The sequence below is a fragment of the Physella acuta genome, unplaced genomic scaffold (assembly GCF_028476545.2).
Source record: "Physella acuta isolate Inbredline_101_S28 unplaced genomic scaffold, ASM2847654v3 ptg000405l, whole genome shotgun sequence".
Lineage (NCBI taxonomy): Eukaryota > Metazoa > Mollusca > Gastropoda > Physidae > Physella > Physella acuta.
In genome coordinates, this window is record NW_026731924.1 from 764,252 (window position 1) to 787,279 (window position 23,028).

Consider the following 23,028-nt stretch of genomic DNA (forward strand, 5'->3'; position numbering starts at 1 on the left):
TACCCAACCAGACTACACACACACACACATCATGCTACCCAACCAGACTACACACACACATCATGCTACCCAACCAGACTACACACACACATCATGCTACCCAACCAGAACACACACACACATCATGCTACCCAACCAGACTACACACACACACACACATCATGCTACCCAACCAGACTACACACACATCATGCTACCCAACCAGACTACACACACACACACACATCATGCTACCCAACCAGACTACACACACATCATGCTACCCAACCAGACTACACACACACACACATCATGCTACCCAACCAGACTACACACACACATCATGCTACCCAACCAGACTACACACACATCATGCTACCCAACCAGACTACACACACATCATGCTACCCAGCCAGACTACACACACACATCATGCTACCCAACCAGACTACACACACACACATCATGCTACCCAACCAGACTACACACACACACATCATGCTACCCAACCAGCCTACATACACACATATTATGCTACCCAGCCAGACTACACACACACATCATGCTACCCAACCAGACTAAACACACATCATGCTACCCAACCAGACTAAACACACACACATCATGCTACTCAACCAGACTACACACACACATCATGCTACCCAACCAGACTACACACACACATCATGCTACCCAGCCAGACTACACACACACATCATGCTACCCAACCAGACTACACACACATCATGCTACCCAACCAGACTACACACACACATCATGCTACCCAACCAGACTACACACACACACATCATGCTACCCAGCCAGACTACACACACATCATGCTACCCAACCAGACTACACACACACACACATCATGCTACTCAACCAGACTACACACACACATCATGCTACCCAACCAGACTACACACACACATCATGCTACCCAACCAGACTAAACACACATCATGCTACCCAACCAGACTAAACACACACACATCATGCTACTCAACCAGACTACACACACACACATCATGCTACCCAACCAGACTACACACACACACATCATGCTACCCAGCCAGACTACACACACACATCATGCTACCCAACCAGACTACACACACACACATCATGCTACCCAGCCAGACTACACACACATCATGCTACCCAACCAGACTACACACACATCATGCTACCCAACCATACTACACACACATCATGCTACCCAACCAGACTACACACACATCATGCTACCCAACCAGACTACACACACATCATGCTACCCAACCAGACTACACACACACACATCATGCTACCCAACCAGACTACACACACACACACATCATTCTACCCAACCAGACTACACACACACATCATGCTACCCAACCAGACTACACACACACACATCATGCTACCCAACCAGACTACACACACATCATGCTACCCAAACAGACTACACACACACACATCATGCTACCCAGCCAGACTACACACACATCATGCTACCCAACCAGACTACACACACACACATCATGCTACCCAGCCAGACTACACACACACATCATGCTACCCAACCAGACTACACACACACATCATGCTACCCAGCCAGACTACACACACACACACATCATGCTACCCAGCCAGACTACACACACACATCATGCTACCCAACCAGACTACACACACACACATCATGCTACCCAACCAGACTACACACACACACATCATGCTACCCAACCAGACTACACACACACACACATCATGCTACCCAACCAGACTACACACACACATCATGCTACCCAACCAGACTACACACACACACATCATGCTACCCAACCAGACTACACACACACACATCATGCTACCCAACCAGACTACACACACACATCATGCTACCCAACCAGACTACACACACACATCATGCTACCCAACCAGACTACACACACATCATGCTACCCAACCAGACTACACACACATCATGCTACCCAACCAGACTACACACACATCATGCTACCCAACCAGACTACACACACACATCATGCTACCCAACCAGACTACACACACACACATCATGCTACCCAACCAGACTACACACACACATCATGCTACCCAACCAGACTACACACACACATCATGCTACCCAACCAGACTACACACACATCATGCTACCCAACCAGACTACACACACATCATGCTACCCAACCAGACTACACACACATCATGCTACCCAACCAGACTACACACACACATCATGCTACCCAACCAGACTACACACACATCATGCTACCCAACCAGACTACACACACACATCATGCTACCCAACCAGACTACACACACATCATGCTACCCAACCAGACTACACACACATCATGCTACCCAACCAGACTACACACACACACACACACATCATGCTACCCAACCAGACTACACACACACACATCATGCTACCCAACCAGACTACACACACACATCATGCTACCCAACCAGACTACACACACATCATGCTACCCAACCAGACTACACACATACATCATGCTACCCAACCAGACTACACACACACATCATGCTACCCAACCAGACTACACACACACATCATGCTACCCAACCAGACTACACACACATCATGCTACCTAACCAGACTACACACACACATCATGCTACCCAGCCAGACTACACACACACACACACATCATGCTACCCAACCAGACTACACACACACACATCATGCTACCCAACCAGACTACACACACACATCATGCTACCCAACCAGACTACACACACATCATGCTACCTAACCAGACTACACACACACATCATGCTACCCAGCCAGACTACACACACACACACACATCATGCTACCCAACCAGACTACACACACACACATCATGCTACCCAACCAGACTACACACACACACACATCATGCTACCCAACCAGACTACACACACACATCATGCTACCCAACCAGACTACACACACATCATGCTACCCAACCAGCCTACACACACACATCATGCTACCCAACCAGACTACACACACACATCATGCTACCCAACCAGACTACACACACACATCGTGCTACCCAACCAGACTACACACACATCATGCTACCCAACCAGACTACACACACATCATGCTACCTAACCAGACTACACACACACATCATGCTACCCAGCCAGACTACACACACACACACACATCATGCTACCCAACCAGACTACACACACACACATCATGCTACCCAACCAGACTACACACACACATCATGCTACCCAACCAGACTACACACACATCATGCTACCCAACCAGACTACACACACACATCATGCTACCCAACCAGACTACACACACACATCATGCTACCCAACCAGACTACACACACACATCATGCTACCCAGCCTATACACACACACATCATGCTACCCAACCAGACTACACACACATCATGCTACCCAACCAGACTACACACACATCATGCTACCCAACCAGACTACACACACATCATGCTACCCAACCAGACTACACACACACATCATGCTACCCAACCAGACTACACACACATCATGCTACCCAACAAGACTACATACACACACATCATGCTACCCAACCAGACTACACACACATCATGCTACCCAACCAGACTACACACACATCATGCTACCCAACCAGACTACACGCACACACATCATGCTACCCAACCACACTACACACACACATTATGCTACCCAACCAGACTACACACACATCATGCTACCCAACCAGACTACACACACACATCATGCTACCCAACCAGACTACACACACACACACATCATGCTACCCAACCAGACTACACACACACACATCATGCTACCCAACCAGACTACACACACACACACACATCATGCTACCCAACCAGACTACACACACACATCATGCTACCCAACCAGTTTACTCACACACACATCATGCTACCCAACCAGACTACACACACACACACACATCATGCTACCCAACCAGACTACACACACACACATCATGCTACCCAACCAGACTACACACACATACATCATGCTACCCAACCAGACTACACACACACACATCATGCTACCCAACCAGACTACAAACACATCATGCTACCCAACCAGACTACACACACACATCATGCTACCCAACCAGACTACACACATACATCATGCTACCCAACCAGACTACACACACACATCATGCTACCCAACCAGACTACACACACACATCATGCTACCCAACCAGACTACATACACACACATCATGCTACCCAACCAGACTACACACACACATCATGCTACCCAACCAGACTAAACACACACATCATGCTACCCAGCCTATACACACACACATCATGCTACCCAACCAGACTACACACACACACATCATGCTACCCAACCAGACTACACACACACATCATGCTACCCAACCAGACTACACACACACATCATGCTACCCAACCAGACTACACACACACACACCATGCTACCCAACCAGACTACACACACACACAAACACATCATGCTACCCAACCAGACTACACACACATCATGCTACCCAACCAGACTACTACACACACACACATCATGCTACCCAACCAGACTACATACACACATCATGCTACCCAATCAGACTACACACACATCATGCTACCCAACCAGACTACACACACACATCATGCTACCCAACCAGACTACACACACACACACACATCATGCTACCCAACCAGACTACACACACACACATCATGCTACCCAACCAGACTACACACACACACACACATCATGCTACCCAACCAGACTACACACACACACATCATGCTGCCCAACCAGACTACGCACACACACATCATGCTACCCAGCCAGACTACACACACACATCATGCTACCCAACCAGACTACACACACACATCATGCTACCCAACCAGACTACACACACACACATCATGCTACCCAACAAGACTACACACACACATCATGCTACCCAGCCAGACTACACACACACATCATGCTACCCAACCAGACTACACACACATCATGCTACCCAACCAGACTACACACACACCATGCTACCCAACCAGACTACACACACACATCATGCTACCCAACCAGACTACACACACACATCATGCTACCCAACCAGACTACACACACACATCATGCTACCCAACCAGACTACACACACATATCATGCTACCCAACCAGACTACACACACACATCATGCTACCCAACCAGACTACATACACACACATCATGCTACCCAACCAGACTACACACACACATCATGCTACCCAACCAGACTAAACACACACATCATGCTACCCAGCCTATACACACACACATAATGCTACCCAACCAGACTACACACACACACATCATGCTACCCAACCAGACTACACACACACCATGCTACCCAACCAGACTACACACACACACACACATCATGCTACCCAACCAGACTACACACACACATCATGCTACCCAACCAGACTACACACACATCATGCTACCCAACCAGACTACACACACATCATGCTACCCAACCAGACTACACACACACATCATGCTACCCAACCAGACTACACACACACATCATGCTACCCAGCCAGACTACACACACATCATGCTACCCAACCTATACACACACACATCATGCTACCCAACCAGACTACACACACACATCATGCTACCCAACCAGACTACACACACACATCATGCTACCCAACCAGACTACACACACACATCATGCTACCCAACCAGACTACACACACACATCATGCTACCCAACCAGACTACACACACATCATGCTACCCAACCAGACTACATACACATCATGCTACCGAACCAGACTACACACACACATCATGCTACCCAGCCAGACTACACACACATCATGCTACCCAACCAGACTACATACACACATCATGCTACCCAACCAGACTACACACACACATCATGCTACCCAACCAGACTACACACACACACATCATGCTACCCAAACAGACTACACACACACACACACATCATGCTACCCAACCAGACTACACACACACATCATGCTACCCAACCAGACTACACACACACACACACACATCATGCTACCCAGCCAGACTACACACACACATCATGCTACCCAACCAGACTACACACACACATCATGCTACCCAACCAGACTACACACACACATCATGCTACCCAACCAGACTACACACACACATCATGCTACCCAACCAGACTACACACACACACATCATGCTACCCAACCAGACTACACACACACACACATCATGCTACCCAACCAGACTACACACACACATCATGCTACCCAACCAGACTACACACACACACACACATCATGCTACCCAGCCAGACTACACACACACATCATGCTACCCAACCAGACTACACACACACATCATGCTACCCAACCAGACTACACACACACATCATGCTACCCAACCAGACTACACACACACATCATGCTACCCAACCAGACTACACACACACATCATGCTACCCAACCAGACTACACACACACACATCATGCTACCCAACCAGACTACACACACACACACACATCATGCTACCCAACCAGACTACACACACACATCATGCTACCCAACCAGACTACACACACACATCATGCTACCCAACCAGACTACACACACACATCATGCTACCCAACCAGACTACACACACACACACATCATGCTACCCAACCAGACTACACACACACATCATGCTACCCAACCAGACTACACACACAAATCATGCTACCCAACCAGACTACACACACACATCATGCTACCCAACCAGACTACACACACACACATCATGCTACCCAGCCAGACTACACACACACATCATGCTACCCAACCAGACTACACACACACATCATGCTACCCAACCAGACTACACACACACACATCATGCTACCCAACCAGACTACACACACACACACACATCATGCTACCCAACCAGACTACACACACACATCATGCTACCCAACCAGACTACACACACATCATGCTACCCAACCAGACTACACACACATCATGCTACCCAACCAGACTACACACACACATCATGCTACCCAACCAGACTACACACACACATCATGCTACCCAACCAGACTACACACACACACATCATGCTACCTAGCCAGACAAAATGGCTGTCCAAAACTGGAGCGTAATACAAGCGAGAGAAATTAATCACGACAATAAATTGAGCGCGAGACAGTCGCGTGTCGTGGTCCGTTACTTAATGAAGCTCATTAATTACTCTTGTGCGTTCTTAGAGTTTTATTAGCAAAAGTATGATACATGAACTGACATCAACTGAAATGAACTAACATGAAGTCATCTAAAATTCTCGATGGCAACATTTATTTTAGCATAAAAGTCTACCATAACAAATGTCTACCATCACAAATTTTTACCATCACAAATGTCTACCATCACAAATTTTTACCATCACAAACGTCTACCATTAGAAATGAATATGAAAAAAATCTGCACTAGAACATTTCTCTTAGAACATTTGTATCAGAACATTTTCTACAAGCCTTGACCGTTTTAGTCCTCTACATTATTACTGACAAAAGCAAAACTAATATTGAAACAATTTGTACTAAACCGTTTGTTCTAGAACCTTTGTTCTGACCCTTGACCCCGCGAGCCCCCTACACCATTACTGACAAACACCCCGACCAGGGGACGTAATGCTATTTTTTCAAATCATTTGAACACACGATCGATGGGACGTGCATTGAGAAATGAACATTTCGGATTGAGGCGAGCCCGGCTATTTTTGGCTTCTTAAGGAAATATTGACAGAATACGAGATGCAACCCTTTTTTAGATAACAATTTATTTGCACTTCGTTTCAAATATTCAAACATTTTTATCTCATATTTCAACCATTTTTTGATTGAAATATATCGACGAAAGTGGGGCACGTTAACACCCACGACACTAGGTCAGCCAGTAGGTCAGCTAGTAGGTCAGCTAGTAGGTCAGAAAATAGGTCAGCCAGTCGGTCAGCAAATAGGTCAGCTAATAGGTCAGCAAGTGGGTTATCCAGTAGGTCAGCTAATAGGTCAGCCAGTAGGTCAGCAAATAGGTCAGCTAATAGGTCAACCAGTAGGTCAGCAAATAGGTCAGCCATTCGGTCAGCAAATAGGTCAGCTAATAGGTCAACCAGTAGGTCAGCAAATAGGTCAGCCATTCGGTCAGCAAATAGGTCAGCCAGTAGGTCAACCAATAGGTCATCCAGTAGGTCAGCAAATAGGTCAGCCAGTCGGTCAGCAAATAGGTCATCTAATAGGTCAGCCAGTAGGTCAGCAAATAGGTCAGCCAGTCGGTCAGCAAATAGGTCAGCCAGTAGGTCAACCAGTAGGTCATCCAGTAGGTTAGCAAATAGGTCAGCCAGTCGGTCAGCAAATAGGTCAGCCAGTAGGTCAGCAAACAGGTCAGCCAGAGAGTGTATGGGGGACGGGTGGGGGTACATTTTTACCAATATGCTTGTAGACCCTATCAACACAGACCCTATCAACACAGACCCTATCAACACTGACCCTATCAACACTGACCCTATCAACACTAACCCTAACAACACTGACCCTATCAACACTGACCCTATCAACACTGACCCTATCAACACTGACATGATGCTACTTATGACAACGGCATCACACACGAAATTGAAAAACTAAAAAAAACTAAAAGAAGAAAACACAATGGGGGGTAGATGAGATAAGCAATTGGACGGGTTCGGTGTTAACTAATCCCTCCCACCACAATGGGTGCTGGGAGTAGATAAGATAAGCAATTGTGGGTCTAGCCTAAAGATGTTAGGGTTAGGGGTTTAGCCTAAAGATGTTAGGGTTTGGGGTTTAGTCTAAAGATGTTAGGGTTTGGGGTCTAGCCTAAAGATGTTAGGGTTTGGGGTTTAGTCTAAAGATGTTAGGGTTTGGGGTCTAGCCTAAAGATGTTAGGGTTTGGGGTTTAGTCTAAAGATGTTAGGGTTTGGGGTATAGCCTAAAGATGTTAGGGTTTGGGGTTTAGTCTAAAGATGTTAGGGTTTGGGGTTTAGTCTAAAGATGTTAGGGTTTGGGGTTTAGTCTAAAGATGTTAGGGTTTGGGGTTTAGCCTAAAGATGTTAGGGTTTGGGGTCTAGCCTAAAGATGTTAGGGTTAGGGGTTTAGCCTAAAGATGTTAGGGTTTGGGGTTTAGTCTAAAGATGTTAGGGTTTGGGGTTTAGCCTAAAGATGTTAGGGTTTGGGGTCTTGCCTAAAGATGTTAGGGTTTGGGGTTTCGCCTAAAGATGTTAGGGTTTGGGGTTTAGTTTAAAGATGTTAGGGTTTGGGGTTTTGTCTAAAGATGTTAGGGTTTGGGGTTTAGCCTTAAGATGTTAGGGTTTGGGGTTTAGCCTAAAGATGTTAGGGTTTGGGGTTTAGCCTAAAGATGTTAGGGTTTGGGGTTTAGCCTAAAGATGTTAAGGTTTGGGGTTTAGCCTAAAGATGTTAGGGTTTGGGGTTAAGCGTAAAGATGTTAGGGTTTGGGGTATAGCCTAAAGATGTTAGGGTTTGGGGTTTAGTCTAAAGATGTTAGGGTTTGGGGTTAAGCGTAAAGATGTTAGGGTTTGGGGTATAGCCTAAAGATGTTAGGGTTTGGGGTTTAGTCTAAAGATGTTAGGGTTTGGGGTTTAGTCTAAAGATGTTAGGGTTTGGGGTTTAGCCTAAAGATGTTAGGGTTTGGGGTTTAGCTTAAAGATGTTAGGGTTTGGGGTTTAGCCTAAAGATGTTAAGGTTTGGGGTTTAGCCTAAAGATGTTAGGGTTTGGGGTTTAGCCTAAAGATGTTAGGGTTTGGGGTTTAGCCTAAAGATGTTAGGGTTTGGGGTTTAGCCTAAAGATGTTAGGGTTTGGGGTTTAGCCTAAAGATGTTAGGGTTTGGGGTTTAGCCTAAAGATGTTAGGGTTTGGGGTTTAGCCTAAAGATGTTAGAGTTTGGGGTTTAGCCTAAAGATGTTAGGGTTTGGGGTTTAGCCTAAAGATGTTAGGGTTTAAAGCTTGGGTTTACACACATAAATCGACACACACACACACACTTGGCGCGAACACACACCCACACACAAATATAACAAATAATTGGACAAACTAATACAACAAAAACATGTTAATGAGTTTATGAAGTTACAACATAATGAAACCAAAAAAAAAAAAAAAACGAACGAAAGCACAAAATGAACAAACGAATGCAACTAATCGAATAAGAAACTAATGTACAAGATAACGAAGTATCTCACAGAGATTAGGGACATGAAAGCTTCTCAATTTTTTTTATCAAAGTCTGGCGGCATTTTGGTAGCTGGGCTGGTGTTTTAAAAACACATTACAGGGCTAATAATAGGCCTGGAGAGCAGATTTAGCGAGATGACAAGACTTACATCTTTACCTCTCTCAGGTTGTCAGGGGTTGTCAGGGGTTGTCTGGGATTGTCAGGGGTTGTCAGGGGTGTCTGGGATTGTCAGGGGTTGACAGGGGTTGTCTGGGGTTGTCAGGGGTGTCTGGGGTTGTCAAAGAAAGGCTACACGTATGATACGAGGTTTTGTGAGATAAAAGGTTTCCCGCTAAACAAACATCAGATTGATTTGGCAATGTCAGTTTTTCTATTCCGTACATCGGTTTTTCTATTCCGTACATCGGTTTTTCTATTCCGTACATCGGTTTTTCTATTCCGTACATCGGTTTTTCTATTCCGATACATCGGATTTTTCTATTGAGCCTTTCAATGAATTACGGGCTTGACTTGAGCGCTATGGCGCATACGTTCGTTTATAACAGTGCGATAGACTATGGATAAGATGAGGCATTATAATCGTTCACTAAATTGAATCAGGCGCGTCCGCAGGCGCCCCAGCTGGGTGCGATTTGGAGCCCTGCGCTATCCTGTGAGCACTCTGGCGCCTACTTTAGTTTTAATGAGCACCCTACAATATTGACACATACGCCATTCGATGATTGAACCGAGCCAGGTTCAGTACGCGGCGCCACTGCGGTAGTGTAATCCGGGGCTACCGAGAGCGCCCGTCTACGCCCTGACACCTGGGCGGTCAGCGAAGTGTGTTCTTCCTCACTATTAGGGTGAGTGATTAACGTACACTCAAGGCTTTCATACAGCATGCCATGGGGCGCACTGGGCGGTAGTGTAGGTAAGCCCGTGCCCGATAAATATGATCCAAGCGGATGCATTGTTTATATTTAAATAGCTCAGTATTAGAAAACAGGGTCACATTCTAAGAATATAGGATTGGTAACGCATTGATTTATTAATATATATATAATATATATAATATAATAATAATATATATATATAATATATTTCGTCAGACTTTCCTCTGACCTCGCGGCAACACGCGGGGACGGGCACGCTTATATATATATATATATATATATATATATATATATATATATATATATATATATATATATATATATATATATATATATATATATATATATATATATAACAGAAGACCTACGTGACGTGAGGGAGGACGACAGAAGACCTACGTGACGTGAGGGAGGACGACAGAAGACCTACCTAAATCTGAAGAGGCTCATATTTTTTTTAGAAATCGGAAATAGCGTAAAGTACTACATCCGGTCAGCAGAAAATACTCAAAATTTGAAACAATTTAAAGAGTAAGATCTTATATCTTTGAATAAAATTTGTTCCATCTAATTGAAACGGTTCTTCTGTTATCGGTATTTTAGAAAACGGAAATAGAATAAAGTACCACGTGAAGATATTTGAGGTCACTCGAGTAATTCGAGTATATGATCTTATCTAGGACATTTTGTCCGCCTAACTTCAACGGTTCTCACATTACAGGCTGTTAGGGGACCGGAGGTGGAATAAGTAGGCTACCCCTTTCAGTTACCGGAAATCGCTCAAAAGATGAAAGAAGAAATTCAATATAATACCTGTATATGAAATTTCGTCAAAGTAACTGAACCGGTACTCATGTCATCACATTAACTAGGTCAGGATGGCAAAATTAAATTTTTCCGGCTCCGAAAGGTTGTAAAACATTAAAGTTTGTGAAAATCTCGATTTCGATTTTTCGCACGATTACAATACATCCTTTTTATTCTGTATAAGATAAAATACGGAGTTGTAAAACGGTGAAAACTGTCAAAATATCTGTTAATGGTTCTCTTTATACAAGAAAGTAAAAGGTGGTACATCTGAATAAGTGGTAAAACTTAGATAAAGATGTGGTAAAACTTACATAAAGATGCGGTAAAACTTACATAAAGATGTGGTAAAACTTAGATAAAGATGTGGTAAAACTTAGATAAAGATGTGGTAAAACTTAGATAAAGATGTGGTAAAACTTAGATAAAGATGTGGTAAAACTTAGATAAAGATGTGGTAAAACTTACATAAAGATGTGGTAAAACTTAGATAAAGATGTGGTAAAACTTAGATAAAGATGTGGTAAAACTTAGATAAAGATGTGGTAAAACTTAGATAAAGATGTGGTAAAACTTAGATAAAGATGTGGTAAAACTTACATAAAGATGTGGTAAAACTTAGATAAAGATGTGGTAAAACTTACATAAAGATGTGGTAAAACTTAGATAAAGATGTGGTAAAACTTAGATAAAGATGTGGTAAAACTTAGATAAAGATGTGGTAAAACTTAGATAAAGATGTGGTAAAACTTACATAAAGATGTGGTAAAACTTACATAAAGATGTGGTAAAACTTAGATAAAGATGTGGTAAAACTTAGATAAAGATGTGGTAAAACTTACATAAAGATGTGGTAAAACTTAGATAAAGATGTGGTAAAACTTACATAAAGATGTGGTAAAACTTAGATAAAGATGTGGTAAAACTTAGATAAAGATGTGGTAAAACTTACATAAAGATGTGGTAAAACTTAGATAAAGATGTGGTAAAACTTAGATAAAGATGTGGTAAAACTTACATAAAGATGTGGTAAAACTTAGATAAAGATGTGGTACAACTTAGATAAAGATGTGGTAAAACTTACATAAAGATGTGGTAAAACTTAGATAAAGATGTGGTAAAACTTAGATAAAGATGTGGTAAAACTTACATAAAGATGTGGTAAAACTTACATAAAGATGTGGTAAAACTTAGATAAAGATGTGGTAAAACTTACATAAAGATGTGGTAAAACTTAGATAAAGATGTGGTAAAACTTAGATAAAGATGTGGTAAAACTTACATAAAGATGTGGTAAAACTTAGATAAAGATGTGGTAAAACTTACATAAAGATGTGGTAAAACTTAGATAAGGATGTGGTAAAACTTAGATAAGGATGTGGTAAAACTTACATAAAGATGTGGTAAAACTTACATAAAGATGTGGTAAAACTTACATAAAGATGTGGTAAAACTTACATAAAGATGTGGTAAAACTTACATAAGGATGTGGTAAAACTTAGATAAGGATGTGGTAAAACTTACATAAAGATGTGGTAAAACTTACATAAAGATGTGGTAAAACTTAGATAAAGATGTGGTAAAACTTAGATAAAGATGTGGTAAAACTTACATAAAGATGTGGTAAAACTTAGATAAAGATGTGGTAAAACTTAGATAAAGATGTGGTAAAACTTAGATAAAGATGTGGTAAAACTTAGATAAAGATGTGGTAAAACTTACATAAAGATGTGGTAAAACTTAGATAAAGATGTGGTAAAACGTACATAAAGATGTGGTAAAACTTACATAAAGATGTGGTAAAACTTAGATAAAGATGTGGTAAAACTTACATAAAGATGTGGTAAAACTTACATAAAGATGTGGTAAAACTTAGATAAAGATGTGGTAAAACTTAGATAAAGATGTGGTAAAACTTACATAAAGATGTGGTAAAACTTAGATAAAGATGTGGTAAAACTTAGATAAGGATGTGGTAAAACTTAGATAAAGATGTGGTAAAACTTAGATAAAGATGTGGTAAAACTTAGATAAAGATGTGGTAAAACTTAGATAAAGATGTGGTAAAACTTAGATAAAGATGTGGTAAAACTTACATAAAGATGTGGTAAAACTTAGATAAAGATGTGGTAAAACTTAGATAAAGATGTGGTAAAACTTAGATAAAGATGTGGTAAAACTTACATAAAGATGTGGTAAAACTTACATAAAGATGTGGTAAAACTTAGATAAAGATGTGGTAAAACTTAGATAAAGATGTGGTAAAACTTAGATAAAGATGTGGTAAAACTTAGATAAAGATGTGGTAAAACTTAGATAAAGATGTGGTAAAACTTACATAAAGATGTGGTAAAACTTAGATAAAGATGTGGTAAAACTTACATAAAGATGTGGTAAAACTTACATAAAGATGTGGTAAAACTTAGATAAAGATGTGGTAAAACTTAGATAAAGATGTGGTAAAACTTACATAAAGATGTGGTAAAACTTAGATAAAGATGTGGTAAAACTTAGATAAAGATGTGGTAAAACTTACATAAAGATGTGGAAAAACTTAGATAAAGATGTGGTAAAACTTAGATAAAGATGTGGTAAAACTTAGATAAAGATGTGGTAAAACTTACATAAAGATGTGGTAAAACTTAGATAAAGATGTGGTACAACTTAGATAAAGATGTGGTAAAACTTACATAAAGATGTGGTAAAACTTAGATAAAGATGTGGTAAAACTTACATAAAGATGTGGTAAGTCCATGAGCCCCAGTGTTTGGGCCGCTCCAGGAAGTTGTATATCCGGGCCTGTAGCCTCCTGTAGCGCATGTCTCGTCTGTGGGCCTTGTAGTTGAGGGGGCGCCCCAGCAGAGACACCCGGGGCTGACGGAAGCGGGAGGTGCTCCCCCCTAACATGGCCACCTTGTTCTCGATCTCCTCCTTGAGGCCGCCCCCTCTGGTGCCGTCCTCCTCCATCATGGCGAACTCGACCTTGAGCTTGGTGCGGTTCCCCAGTCTCTTACGCCGTGTGTCCCCACCCGGCGAGTGCCCGGGGACGGGGAATGTCCTGCTGGTCCTGTCCTCAGAGCTGCCGATCGAGTTGTTGTTGAGGAGGGAGCCGCCGTCTACCCGCAGGAGCCAAGCTTTATCCCGAGAGAAGCGACGGAGACTGTCCATGAAAGAGACTTTTGGCTTGGGCGCTGTCACGTGATCAGGGTCGTCCTGAGAGATCCTGACCACGACGGCCTGGGCGGGGGGCGGGTAGTCTAGGGACGGTATGGTGGCAGACTTGAACAAATGCCCCGCGGTCAGGCACGTGTGGGGCAGCAAACTGTCGTGGGAGGACCACGGCTTCAGCCGGCTGTAGCTGTGCCCAGCTCTGGCTGACCCCGGCTGTACACGTCCCCGGCTGCAGCTGTGCCCAGCTGTCCTGTAGAATATCGAGGTGTCGTCCAGCTGGTCTAGCCGATGCCTCGGCTGGATGACGTCATTTTGAGGCTGTGACCAATCAGCATCGCTTCCTGTCACGTGTCTATCACTGAGAGCTACTCTGTCCAATTTTTTATTTTTAAAAATGGCGCCAAGATCAGCAGCCGATCCTAGCAGCGGGTCATCTTCTGGCAGGTCTGAGGCAAACGTGTCCCCAGAGCTGCTAGCAGAGTCTAGCCGAGACGCGAACTGTAGGCGGGGGTGTATGGGCTCACATGGCATAGGTCTGGCACGCTGATTAGTGGCCGGTCTGCCGGCACTAAGGCTCTGGTCTGTGACCGGTCTGCCGGCACTAAGGCTCTGGTCTGTGACCGGTCTGCCGGCACTAAGGCTCTGGTCTGTGACCGGTCTGCCGGCAATTAAGCTCTGGTCTGTGACCGGTCTGCCGGCACCTAAGCTCTGGTCTGTGACCGGTCTGCCGGCACCTAAGCTCTGGTCTGTGACCGGTCTGCCGGCACTAAGGCTCTGGTCTGTGGCCGGTCTGCCGGCACTAAGGCTCTGGTCTGTGGCCGGTCTGCCGGCACTAAGGCTCTGGTCTGTGACCGGTCTGCCGGCACCTAAGCTCTGGTCTGTGACCTGTTTGCCGGCATGACGTGTGAACGCTGGTGTCTTGAAGTGGCGCCCAGTTTGTCTGCTGGTGCTAGACTCAGTCTGTAAACCATCTAAAACTTCCCCGCCCAAACTTTTAAACAAATGAACGGCCTCTGGCGTGACGTCTGCTAGTGAAACACGGACGCCTGCAGTCAATAATTCCCTCTGCGCTGGCCAGGTAGGAGGTGCATGGTTTTTTTCTGGCAATGAAAAAGTTTTTCAAGTTTAAAACACACCAACATTGATAGATCAAGCTTTGGTACCTACGTTCACATTTATAGGTTCATTGTTTCATGTTTACAATACAGCGTGTTTGCCAGTGGCCACACTGGGCCATGCATGTGTTTGGCCATTAGGCCATGCATGTAGCTGGCTACTAGGCCATACACATATGATTGCAAAGCAACAAGTTAATCAACATACAAACCTCAAATATCAATTTAAGCAAATTGGAGCTTAATTAATGAACCTATGCCAGTAGAAGGCCTAACAGTTTGCTAATTGCACTGACGTCATCTGACCTATATATGGCAGTAAAAAAGTTCTAATAGTGCTGACGTCACCTGACCTACATATGAGTTATGGCAGTAAAAAAGTTCTAATAGTGCTGACGTCACCTGACCTACATATGAGTTATGGCAGTAAAAAAAGTTCTAATAATGCTGACGTCACCTGACCTACATATGAGTTATGGCAGTAAAAAAGTTCTAATAGTGCTGACGTCACCTGACCTACATATGAGTTATGGCAGTAAAAAAAGTTGTAGTTACCGTCTAGGCTGGTGGCAGGCTGGGCGGGTGATGGCGGACCTTCTCTCGTCTCCCCCACGGGCAGCTCGTCTCCCGTCACCAGGCCGACTGGGGGTGTGTGGCTGGAACACGCCGCTGGCTGAGACGTCGCTCCACCCCCGGGTCCAGGTGCATCGCGCGACTGTGCGGGCCTCTCGTGCTGAGCTGTCGCAGGGGTGACACGTGATCAAATCAGGGTAGAGTCACGTGGGCAGGTGAATATAAGGTCAGGTTGTGTGGTCAGATGAACATGGTGGTCATGTTCAGGTCAGATGATGGTCATGTTCAGGTCAGATGAAGATGATGGTCATGTTCAGGTCAGATGATGGTTATGTTTAGGTCAGATGATGGTCATGTTCAGGTCAGATGAAGATGATGGTCATGTTCAGGTCAGATGATGGTCATGTTCAGGTCAGATGATGATCATGTTCAGGTCAGATGATGGTCATGTTCAGGTCAGATGATGGACATGTTCAGGTCAGAAGTTGGTCATGTTCAGGTCAGATGATGGTCATGTTCAGGTCAGATGATGGTCATGTTCAGGTCAGATGATGGACATGTTCAGGTCAGAAGTTGGTCATGTTCAGGTCAGATGATGGTCATGTTCAGGTCAGATGATGGTCATGTTCAGGTCAGATGATGGACATGTTCAGGTCAGATGATGGACATGTTCAGGTCAGAAGTTGGTCATGTTCAGGTCAGATGATGGTCATGTTCAGGTCAGATGATGGTCATGTTCAGGTCAGAAGTTGGTCATGTTCAGGTCAGATGATGGTCATGTTCAGGTCAGATGATGGTCATGTTCAGGTCAGATGATGGACATGTTCAGGTCAGAAGTTGGTCATGTTCAGGTCAGATGATGGTCATGTTCAGGTCAGATGATGGTCATGTTCAGGTCAGATGAAGATGATGGTCATGTTCAGGTCAGATGATGGTTATGTTCAGGTCAGATGATGGTCATGTTCAGGTCAGATGATGGTCATGTTCAGGTCAGATGATGGTCATTTTCAGGTCAGATGAAGGTCATGTTCAGGTCAGATGATGGTCATGTTCAGGTCAGATGAAGATGATGGTCATTTTCAGGTCAGATGATGGTCCTGTTCAGGTCAGATGATGGTCATGTTCAGGTCAGATGATGGTCATGTTCAGGTCAGATGATGGTCATGTTCAGGTCAGATGATGGTCATGTTCAGGTTAGTTGAAGATGATGGTCAACTAGTGGCCAGCTAGTGGTCTGGGGTTGTGAGATGGTTGCGAGGTATGGGGTTGTCGTGATGGTTGCGAGGTCTGGGGTTGTGAGATGGTTGTGAGGTCTGGGGTTGTGAGGTGGTTGCGAGGTCTGGGGTTGTGAGATGGTTGTGAGGTCTGGGGTTGTGAGATGGTTGTGAGGTCTGGGTTGTGAGGTCTGGGGTTGTATACCTATAGACAGGGACCCTGCTGCAGGCTGATGCCGCACACCGGCACTCTCACAACAGCTGCTCCCTCTGACGTCACACGACCTGCTGCCCACGTCCTTGAACTTGTCAGTTGAAGCACGTCTGTTCTCTAGAACAGAAGACGTGTCAGTGACCTTGTCCTCACTAACCTTGACCTGCAGGCCGTTCATGACCTCGTTTCCATCGACTTTTTCCTGCGGGAGCTCTGTGACCCCTTCCCTCCCCATGCCATAAGTGACCCCCTCCCTCTCCTGCCCACCTCCACTCATGTTAAGCCTCTTATGTCTACTCTCTTATAGTTCCCTGAATGTTCCCGTATATTTTCCTTACTCTCGCCTTATGATCTACACATCTCATGTTCCCCGTCTCATGTTCCACGATCCCGATAGTTCCACGTGACGCTGTGTGACGATGTTCCCTAGGTTCCCCCTCATTGCTCCGTGTAAAAAGCAACAAATCGGGACGTAAAAAATCACAACAAGAGTTCTCCTCCATTACCGCCAGCACGTGGCGCCTGTAGCTGACGAAAGTTTGGGGGGGGGGGCGATGGTGGCGTGATCTGGTCTCACGCGTGATTTCTTACGTCAGCACGTGGCGTGCCAGCAGCGTTGTTAGCAGTCAGGCAATTTTTGCTCACTGTCTGCAACACGCAGCTCTTTCCTGGACAGCCACCTCCCTTGTTTTGACTTCTCTCCCCTTGTATCATCTAGCTAGTTGTCCCCCTTGTTTTCACGTTGATCTCCCTTTGGACTTGTTCTCTTTCCGTGTTTCTCTCCCTTGTCTAACTACACGGACAATTTAGCCTGAGAAATGTCCGCCCGCTTTTAAGGAAAATATTGACGTCATGTTTATGAGAGCAAGCGAGGTAAATAAGACGAAAGCCCGCAGGATTAAAAGCCCTATGTGAGCAAGATGCCTCCAACTTGTGAAAGCCCAAAATGTTGACGCAAGCCCTGGATTAAATGGAAGACGCCGTGGCAATATCGACAACTTATAGCAGAGGGGGTGGGGGGAGGGGTTCACATGGTGTAACTTGGGGGTCACGTAGATGAAAGAAGTGAGCACTGTGGCCAGCTAGTGATGTGGTCAGCTAGTGATGTGGCCAGCTAGTTGCCAGCTAGTGATGTGGCCAGCTAGTGATGTGGTCAGCTAGTGATGTGGCCAGCTAGTGATGTGGCCAGCTAGTGATGTGGCCAGCTAGTGATGTGGTCAGCTGGTGATGTGGCCAGCTAGTGATGTGGCCAGCTAGTGATGTGGCCAGCTAGTGATGTGGCCAGCTAGTGATGTGGTCAGCTAGTGATGTGGCCAGCTAGTTGCCAGCTAGTGATGTGGCCAGCTAGTGATGTGGTCAGCTAGTGATGTGGCCAGCTAGTGATGTGGCCAGCTAGTGATGTGGTCAGCTAGTGATGTGGCCAGCTAGTTGCCAGCTAGTGATGTGGCCAGCTAGTGATGTGGTCAGCTAGTGATGTGGCCAGCTAGTGATGTGGCCAGCTAGTGATGTGGCCAGCTAGTGATGTGGTCAGCTGGTGATGTGGCCAGCTAGTGATGTGGCCAGCTAGTGATGTGGCCAGCTAGTGATGTGGCCAGCTAGTGGTGGCCATCTATGTTGCGATTATATCACTTTCCATGAGAGTTTGGTGAGTATTTGAGACTTGAAGCCAATATGACATGACATGACATTTGTCATATGTGTCAATCGGGAACTTTGCAGGCAGCTCCACCTGTCAAAAAGCAAACAAAAAATTTGTCACGTGTTAACTACTACTGGTTAATTACTGCTGGTTAATTACTACTGGTTAATTACTACTGGTTAATAACTACTGGTTAATTACTGCTGGTTAATTACTACTGGTTAATTACTACTGGTTAATTTCTATTCTAATGAATAAAAATCTGATAGGATATCAGGACATGATGTGCGTGTTTGTGTGATGTCATTAGGAAGAACTTGCCGAGGGCTGTTTCTGAAATGTCACAAAATGTCATACAGGACACATGGAGCTATATGGCCCTGTGAACAAACAAGCCGGGCTCTCACTAGCCGGCCTCTCACTAGCCGGGCTCTCATTAGCCGGCCTCTCACTAGCCGGCCTCTCACTAGCCGGCCTCTCACTAGCCGGCCTCTCACTAGCCGGCCTCTCACTAGCCGGCCTCTCACTAGCCGGCCACTCTCTCACTAGCCGGCCACTCTCTCACTAGCCGGCATCTCTCTCACTAGCCGGCCACTCTCTCACTAGCCGGCCACTCTCTCACTAGCCGGCCACTCTCTCACTAGCCGGCCACTCTCTCACTAGCCGGCCACTCTCTCACTAGCCGGCCTCTCTCTCACTAGCCGGCCTCTCTCTCACTAGCCGGCCACTATCTCACTAGCCGGCCACTCTCTCACTAGCCGGCCACTCTCTCACTAGCCGGCCTCTCACTAGCCGGCCACTCTCTCACTAGCCGGCCACTCTCTCACTAGCCGGCCTCTCACTAGCCGGCCTCTCACTAGCCGGCCTCTCACTAGCCGGCCTCTCACTAGCCGGCCTCTCACTAGCCGTCCTCTCTCTCACTAGCCGGCCACTATCTCATTAGCCGGCCACTCTCTCACTAGCCGGCCTCTCTCTCACTAGCCGGCCACTCTCTCACTAGCCGGCCTCTCTCTCACTAGCCGGCCACTCTCTCACTAGCCGGCCACTCTCTCATTAGCCGGCCACTCTCTCACTAGCCGGCCACTCTCTCACTAGCCGGCCACTCTATCACTAGCCGGCCTCTCTCTCACTAGCCGGCCACTCTCTCACTAGCCGGCCACTCTCTCATTAGCCGGCCACTCTCTCATTAGCCGGCCTCTCTCTAGCCGGCCTCTCACTAGCCGGCCTCTCACTAGCCGGCCTCTCACTAGCCGGCCTCTCACTAGCCGGTCTCTCACTAGCCGGCCACTCTCTCACTAGCCGGCCACTCTCTCACTAGCCGGCCTCTCTCTCACTAGCCGGCCACTCTCTCACTAGCCGGCCACTCTCTCACTAGCCGGCCTCTCTCTCACTAGCCGGCCACTCTCTCACTAGCCGGCCACTCTCTCACTAGCCGGCCTCTCTCTCACTAGCCGGCCACTCTCTCACTAGCCGGCCACTCTCTCATTAGCCGGCCACTCTCTCATTAGCCGGCCTCTCTCTAGCCGGCCTCTCACTAGCCGGCCTCTCACTAGCCGGTCTCTCACTAGCCGGCCTCTCACTAGCCGGCCTCCAAAATTTTGACATCATGTTCCAGTGTGAACCACGTGTTCACGTCACGTGACTTTGTTCAACAACTCAGTGGTCACGCAAGAGGGGTTTCAGAAACTTTTTCTGGCCGTCCAACATTTTTTTCTGACCATCCAACAGGCCAACATTTTTGTGTGATTGTTTTTGTTGGATTAACGGAGAATCGGCGGTCTGTGACAGACCAGCACGCCAACTTTTGCTGGACGTCATTAGCTGATGACAGACATACACGCCAACCAGCACTTTGCAGAATAGACAGTTATGATGGCTAGTTAACAATTCGAATAGTCAGTAGACATGACCAAGTTGACCACAGACATGACCAACTTGACCACAAAACCACAGAAATGACCAACTTGACCACAACACCACAGACATGACCAACTTGACCACAAAACCACAGAAATGACCAACTTGACCACAACACCACAAACATGACCAACTTGACCACAGACATGACCAACTTGACCACATACATTACCAACTTGACCACAACACCACAGACATGACCAACTTGACCACAGACATGACCAACTTGACCACAACACCACAGACATGACCAACTTGACCACAGACATGACTAACTTGACCACAACACCACAGACATGACCAACTTGACCACATACATGACCAACTTGACCACAACACCACAGACATGACCAACTTGACCACAGACATGACCAACTTGACCACAACACCACAGACATTACCAACTTGACCACAACACCACAGACATGACCAACTTGACCACAGACATGACCAACTTGACCACAACACCACAGACATTACCAACTTGACCACAACACCACAGACATGACCAACTTGACCACAGACATGACCAACTTGACCACAGACATGACCAACTTGACCACAACACCACAGACATGACCAACTTGACCACAACACCACAGACATGACCAACTTGACCACAACACCACAGACATAACCAACTTAACCACAGACATGACCAACTTGACCACAACACCACAGACATGACCAACTTGACCACAACACCACAGACATGACCAACTTGACCACAACACCACAGACATAACCAACTTAACCACAGACATGACCAACTTGACCACAACACCACAGACATGACCAACTTGACCACAACACCACAGACATGACCAACTTGACCACAACACCACAGACATGACCAACTTGACCACAACACCACAGACATGACCAACTTGACCACAACACCACAGACATAACCAACTTAACCACAGACATGACCAACTTGACCACAACACCACAGACATGACCAACTTGACCACAACACCACAGACATGACCAACTTGACCACAACACCACAGACATGACCAACTTGACCACAGACATGACTAACTTGACCACAACACCACAGACATGACCAACTTGACCACATACATGACCAACTTGACCACAACACCACAAACATGACCAACTTGACCACAGACATGACCAACTTGACCACAACACCACAGACATTACCAACTTGACCACAACACCACAGACATGACCAACTTGACCACAGACATGACC

The 23,028-nt window shown here is 45.7% G+C and overlaps 2 protein-coding genes across 2 annotated transcripts in view; both read right to left on the minus strand.

The window, feature by feature from the left end:
- LOC131942394 (potassium voltage-gated channel subfamily KQT member 5) overlaps positions 1-15,733 on the minus strand; it is an 85,883-nt gene extending 70,150 nt beyond the window's left edge. The window contains exon 1 of the mRNA XM_059302231.1: positions 14,699-15,733. Coding sequence (XP_059158214.1) covers positions 14,699-15,666 — 968 coding nt within the window. The 5' untranslated portion in view covers positions 15,667-15,733. The remainder of the gene's footprint in view (positions 1-14,698) is intronic.
- Positions 15,734-15,769: 36 nt separating this feature from the next.
- On the minus strand, positions 15,770-18,528 carry LOC131942395 (uncharacterized). Its single transcript, XM_059302232.1, has 4 exons — positions 18,243-18,528; positions 16,806-16,988; positions 15,856-16,235; positions 15,770-15,793 (listed from the first exon to the last, which is right to left on the minus strand). The coding sequence occupies exons 1-4, from the start codon at positions 18,526-18,528 to the stop codon at positions 15,770-15,772; spliced, it is 873 nt and encodes a 290-aa protein (XP_059158215.1).
- Between the last annotated feature and the right edge of the window lie 4,500 nt (positions 18,529-23,028).

Excerpts from the sequence above, each read along its gene's own strand:
- LOC131942395 (XM_059302232.1), bottom strand. The coding sequence starts at position 18,528 with ATGAGTGGAGGTGGGCAGGAGAGGGAGGGGGTCACTTATGGCATGGGG. Across the intron at positions 16,236-16,805 it reads GCCTGCCACCAGCCTAGACG|AAAAAAACCATGCACCTCCT; the intron begins GTAACTACAACT and ends TTTCATTGCCAG. Across the intron at positions 15,794-15,855 it reads GCTTAGGTGCCGGCAGACCG|ACCGGTCACAGACCAGAGCC; the intron begins GTCACAGACCAG and ends AATTGCCGGCAG.